This window comes from Xenopus laevis, chromosome 3S (genome assembly GCF_017654675.1).
Source record: "Xenopus laevis strain J_2021 chromosome 3S, Xenopus_laevis_v10.1, whole genome shotgun sequence".
Lineage (NCBI taxonomy): Eukaryota > Metazoa > Chordata > Amphibia > Anura > Pipidae > Xenopus > Xenopus laevis.
Window position 1 is genome coordinate 74,621,752 of NC_054376.1, and position 6,744 is coordinate 74,628,495.

The 6,744-nt window shown below is 37.9% G+C and overlaps 1 protein-coding gene across 7 annotated transcripts in view; it reads right to left on the minus strand.

Annotated features, from left to right (window-relative positions):
• Nucleotides 1–4,905: 4,905 nt before the first annotated feature.
• Nucleotides 4,906–6,744, minus strand: part of celsr1.S (cadherin EGF LAG seven-pass G-type receptor 1 S homeolog) — a 96,469-nt gene continuing 94,630 nt past the window's right edge. For 4 of the 7 annotated variants that reach the window (XM_041588505.1, XM_041588506.1, XM_041588504.1 and 1 more), the window contains exon 34: nt 4,906–6,744. This exon is cut by the window's right edge and continues 819 nt beyond it. Coding sequence is in view for 3 of the 7 variants with exons in the window: in XM_018255794.2 (XP_018111283.1) it covers nt 6,717–6,741 (25 nt within the window). In the remaining 4 variants the exon portion in view is untranslated. The other 3 variants (XM_018255794.2, XM_018255793.2, XM_018255795.2) reach the window with 2 other exon arrangements.

Consider the following 6,744-nt stretch of genomic DNA (forward strand, 5'->3'; position numbering starts at 1 on the left):
AGTTAAGCAAATGCTGCTTTCAATAGCAATTGTTTTTATAAATAACTTTAAAAGCATTAAAAATGTGTAATGAATGTATGTTGGAAACATATATACGTTCATTACACATTTTTAGGCACATTTTTATTTTGGAGATGACTTACCCTTTAATAACAGTAATCGCATCAAATGAATTCTAATATGGTGTATCTGTACAAAACAAAAAAGATGTCTCTGTATATATATAAATATCTATTCTGTTTAGGTGTTTGTAATGCAGTCATTATTAGTACACATGAATACATGTAATATTGATGTTGTTATTCATATTCTATGGTGTATTTACATGATAGAGCAATGAATTCATCTGTCCTATTTCTGTGCCAGTTTGCATTGTTGTTGAAGTTGGGTCCATCACTGTACACCTTACAACAGGGCCAGCACAGAATGAAGTCTGCCACAAACCTGTCAACAGCGACTGTTAGCGAGGAATCCAGTATCCTGACTGCTGTGATTTTCCTAACTAATTGGAAGAATCCATTGAAATCAGAGCCACCATCCAATTATGGGGAAGGAAATCACATGTTGTCTGTGGCATAATTAAGAGACAAGTTCTGACAGACTTTGCCTGACTAGCACACACCACCTCTCAGGAGTTTTAGTAACACTATAGCCTTTGTTTTCTGATAAAGTCCCAACAGGATAAAACAGACTGGACAGATTTGAAACATGTTTCATACATTTAATAAATCTCTGTTCTGCTTTATACGAAACTTTATGAATAATATAATGTAGATTTGTAAATATGTTTAACACATCTTGCTGAACAAAATGAGGGTTTGTCACAGAAGTATAATCCAAGTCTAAATGGCTCATCAAACTCACGCTCAGTTGTTTTTCATAACATTATCCTATTAAATAGACAGAAAGCACACTGGGGCTCATTCATGAAGTTTGCGCAGCGCATATTTATTTGCAAATGGTTGTATTGCCCATGTTTTTTCATGAACACTAAAATATTGCTCTGCTATGCCGATCTTTCCGGTTTTTGCGAATTCGCATTGAGAATACATTTTCGCAAATGAGACAGGTGTTTGCGTGAGTGTGTCCACTGTGCGAGGTTGTTGTGCGCGAAAATAGCGCTGACAATACCTTAAATTATCAATTTGCAAAACTGTATTGAGAATATTTTCTCTGCCACCAAAGTTGTGGCGTAATTCAAATGCAGAGTGTGCACATATTATTCACAATTGTTGCCATATTTTAAAAGCTCATACACAGTCATAGTGTGAAAAAATAATTTGCACACTCTTATTCAGCTTAATAAAGGTAACAATGTGCAGGACAAATATATTCACTGTGAGAACCAATCTGCCCTGCGCAAAGTTAATAAATGAGCCCACTGATCAGCAACCTGTGAGGCTTGACAAACAATTGTATCTCACATATTCAAGTCAGTCTGCTCCATTTATCTCTTTATTAATTCATCCAGTTTATTTCAGGCATTCTGTGCCTTCTCCATGTCAGTCTGGAGAACCCAGGAACCAACACAGCAAGTCATAAAACTTACCTTTTCCAGTTTTTGGGGAAATCAGAATTCTCAGACTTGTGTTTCAGATATTCTCAAATAAGTTGTTCACCTCTGAGTTATCTTTTAGTATTAACATTCTGAGACAATTTGCAATTGGTCTTTATATTTTATTATTTGTTATTTCAGCAGCTATCTGGTTGCTGGGGTCCATGTTACTGTAGCGACAAGGGAGCCGTTTAAATGAGAGACTTGAATATAATAGGGGAGGGTAAGAATGGAAAGAGATGTCAGAAAAAAGTAATAACAATTGTAGCCTCACAATAGCAATAGTTGGAAAGAGTCAAAAGAAGGCAGCAAACAATAAAAACTATAAAAATAGAAGACAAATTAAAACATTAATTGGCCATTCTATAAAATAGTAAAAGTTGACTCAAAGGAGAACCACCCCTTTAGGGCAGAGACACGCTCAGATTCAGGGAAAATAGACTCCAAGCGACAAAGCTCCTCTTCTTCGGGCGACTAATCTCCCCATCTGCCTCCTGCTGGCTAGAATGTAAATCGCCAGCGGGATGGCACTCAGAACGCTTTGTTTTCCCAAAGTCGTCCGAAGTTTCCTTGTGAGACAACTTCGGACGACTTTGGAAAATGAATCACACCGATTGCCATTCCTCTGGCGATTTACATTCTAACCGGCAGGAGGCAGTTGGGGGAGATTAGTCGCCCCAAAGAAGAGGAGATTTGTCGATGGGCAACTAATCTTCCCGAATCTGAGCGTGTCTCTGCCCTTAACGTCTCCTCTCTGGAGTGGTTCCTCATCACTCTGGAATATGCATAACAGTATGCCTTTAACCAAGTGTACTGGGTGCTCACAGAGTCACTTATTCTGTTCTATTACTTTTGGCTCATTCTGCTCAAATTTATAACACTCCATTCTTTTGTGTCTTGAAATTCAAAAGGGAAATCATATGCATCTGTAAAGAGCAGATCGATTGTTGTCATTCTCTTCAGCCACACTGTAGATTGCTTTATAGAATTAGAACATCAAGATACGCAGTGCTTATATTTGCCTACATTCTCCACTTTCCCAAGAAACTCTGCCACTGAATTGACTGTATGGCTCAGCATCAACTGTACCCCATTCATTGACTGAGGAAATTCATTGGGTTCAGTGTATTCTGTCACTCAGTAAAAAGCAGAGGAATGTATTTGCCCCGAGCAGTTGGCAAGACTTTTCTGTTACAAAATGACCAGTCATTAATAAGACAAAAAGGGAAGATGCCTAGTTAGCATAATTAATATATTTCCTATAGCCAGAAGCTACAGTTTTGGTAGAAACAATATATGGCCCAAAGAAAGTATGTCTACCCAGTATTATCAAACATTCTTCTGTATTCATTTCCTTAAAAAAAAAAAAAAAGAAAGAAAAACCTTGATGCAGTGGTGTACATGGGACTCTGTTGGCATTGTGAAGTTCTACAATAGCAGAGCAGCCAAGTAACACACGTAGAGCAGTATGAAATACTAACCCAGTAAAGGTCTTTTTGTCTCCAGGCCAAGCTCAGTCAATAGTGGAGAGAACATGATCTGCCTGATACAATTTCAGCTATGTGTTATTAACCAGAAAAGGGCTTGACTCAGACCTAGGTCAGCGGCTGGCTGGATGCAGTGTGTTTCCAATGCACAGGTTGAAAAACGGTGAAGTCTAATCCTAAACTAACATGTGAAAGCTATAAATGTTCCCCGAATCCAGAAAATCCAGTATTTCTACTTTAGCTGACTGATAGTTTAGTTTAAAAGGTTACTAAACTACTACAGATGGGGTGTCCTTAAGAACTACATGTCTGTTGCTGGAATATTCTACGGCTACTTAAGTGCCAGCTCCCTGTCAACAATGTTTTAGCTCCTCTTGTGGGACAGAATTCAGATTCTTGTTTTTAAAGGGATTCTGTCATGAATTTTATGATGTACTTTTTATTTCGAAATTACACTGCAAATAATTCACTCTACAATATAAAATGTAATTCCTGAACCAGCAAGTGTATTTTGTTTTAGTTGTAATATTGGTTGTAGGCAGACATCTCAGGTCATTTTGCCTGGTCATGTGCTTTCAGAAAGAGCCAGCACTTTAGAATGGAACTGCTTTCTGGCAGGCTTTTGTTTCTCCTTCTCACGATAACTTAATGTGTTGCAGTGGGACCTGGATTTTACTATTGAGTGCTGTTCTTAGGGCATGAACACACATGCGTTTTTTTGGCGACCTTTTAAAAAAGCAGACAGCCGTGTTAATACGCTAACCTAGTGTGCTATTGCCTAAGCTTGAAACCGATTTACACTGCGTATTTGCACAGTGGTCGGGGGGGGAGGGAGGGGGTGATATGACTCCAACTTGCAGTACAGCAGTAAAGAGTGACTAAAATTTATCAAAGCACAAGTCACATGACTGGGAGCAGTGAGGAAACTGACAATATGTGTAGCACCATGTCAGATTTCAAAATTAAATATAAAAAAAATCTGTTTGCTTTTTTGAGAAATGGATTTCAGTGCAGAATTCTGCTGGTGCATTTGAAAAAAAAACAAACAGTATCCCTTTACGAATGTTTCTCCCCACAAAGGTGGCATTTAGATTACATATTGTAGGGTTAAAGGTCTTGACATTGAGGTTCCAAAGCATTTTGACCTAAAGGAGTTAATATGTAGGTGGTATAACACACATATCATGTCACTGGTTTATAATTCTCTCCATGTCTGCTGTAAAAGTCATCTTATTTACACTGGTACAAATCTATATATACAGTATATATGTTTGCATTTGAAATGGGCACATCTCACAATGGCCACTTTCCCCACAACAGGTGAGATAAAGTGACATGAACAACTTAATCACTGTTTTGTGGATCTGTCTCTGGGCATAAGCATTGGATGCTTCTGGGCAAAGGAAACCCTGAACTATACTTAAAGCTATACCAGATACTCACATCATGTTCTACAGTCCAAATTCAGCGAGACTGAGGGTAGTGTTTGGAATGCTGTGGACTTTATTTGGCAGCTCATGAAACTGGACTTTGTATTGAACAGATTAGGCTCAGGTAGCAAATAAAATGTCTGCATATACTGAAGCAAACACTGAAATAAAAACTGGCACTTCTAATTGTCAGAAAACTTTCTACTGATCAGCTGGTCTAGGCCAACACAATCATTTTTTTTGAAGCCCAGCTCTAAAATCTTTGTGGGTTATCAAAATGTCTGATTTCAAACCATGGGAACACGTTTTTTTTAAAAAAAATTTTTTTCCTGGTTTTGCAAGCCTTTTCATAGCAGTCCTGGATGATTAAAAAAAAAAAACACAAGCACAAAAAATGCAAAGTAAGCCAGAGGAGCACAAATGCACCACACTGTTAGAAATTCATTTTTTAATTTTTCATCCCATCTTTTTTAGTCTTTGCAAAGTACATTAATAAATATATTCCAGTGTATGGACCTTTGCCATCATAGTCTTTTCATAAAAATAATTTTTTTGCAAATTGGACAATAGGAACACTTATTAAAAGGCCACAATGAATGGAACGTTTGGGGTGAAGGTTCCCTTTACAGATATTTGGGATTGTAAGGCACAATGAAAGAGAGCCCGTGCTACATATCTCAGGGACGGGGCAACACCAACCAACATAACCCAATGGATATATATAGATAAAGATATTGTAAAATGGTAAAAAAAAAAAAGCATTGGATCATAAAACTACACATACAGTATTAATGGGGCACATGTTGAAAGAAGAGGGTGGGATTGGTCACTGATATAAAGGCTCTGTGGCACAGGCTCAAAGAGTTAGGGACTGACTAAAGGATACACAAAATAGAAAAATATCCTTCCAACAGTCCATCTGATAAATGCAGCCAATTTGGCCTGAAACTCCTCATTATGTCAGGAATAAATATTTGAAAATCAGGTGAAATTCTACTGCCCATTCTTTTCATCTAAAAGCTCCTGTTTAATAAATGCCCCCCCCCCCCCAGAATAATTGTGTGGCACAGTGTAGAAAATGCCAGAGAGATATGGACGGCGTAGGAGAACTTACTGCCAAGTGACATATGGTCAGCATTATTAACTACAATGTGCAAAATATCTACAGATCGCTGATGTTCTAATTTTCCAATGTCTGCTTTGAATAAAGAAAACTTTATTGTCCCTAAAAGTCTGCAAATGGCTTTTTAGCATCCTTGGCTGGCCTGAACTATGCATATTTCTGTCCAAATTGATGGGATGAGGGTTTCAGGCCTCTGTAGAGCAATAAGGGGTTGTTTGTCCTATACATGCTCACGGAACCATCACATACTGTTCTCAATTTGTAACTACGATTCCTGCAGATATGTCCCAAAATGAAAACTGTACATTCCATCAGTTCTTAACTTTGCATTGACCATGTTTGGCTTTTCCTAGTCTATTTAACCATTTAAGTGAGATTTATGACGGGAATCCTTTTTTTCTGTAGATCACACAATTCAAGTAAAGTATGTGCAATGTAATAAAAAAATATTTTTCAAACTTATAACAAATAAAACTAGTACTAATGTAAAATATACAAAAGAGCTTTTTCCATTGAAAGAGTCCCATACAAAATATATAAAAAGTATCTACAATCTGTATATTTATAAACTGATCTGTTTAAGAGTGTGGTGGATGAGAGAAGGGCACTTGATGTAGTGGTATTCCTTGGTTCATTGTACAGTAGGCTGGAAGGTCACATTGTGACAGAGAAGAATCCAATCAGCATGCATGGCACCCATGTCCGAGGATTTCCTGCACAAGGCTGATTTCAATATACAAGATCTGTTGTATTTACACCCATCTACAAGTCACTTGATTGAATGGCTCCACTATGCAGACTCTTCTAAAGGTGTAAGGCTTGCAGTATTTGCCAGTTCTTTCTGATATTACCAGCTTAATGCCCGTCTGCTCAAGGGATTGGAGCCTCACTTATTTTGATACAATTTGGCACTTGCTGCAGAATTATGTGCTTTGGAGTCTGTATCCTTATCTTATCCTTTGACATCTCTTTGTTTGGAAGCAGTCACAAGTCTGCCATTATTACACAATTGCCTTAGCAATGATCCATTCTACAAGGGCCTATTCCATTGAATCCAAGATGGAATGGAAGTCCAAACTGATATCCCTCTTCCGCAGCCAACGTCATGGTTTCCTGATGATTCAAATTGAAGTTTCATTACTGCCGCTG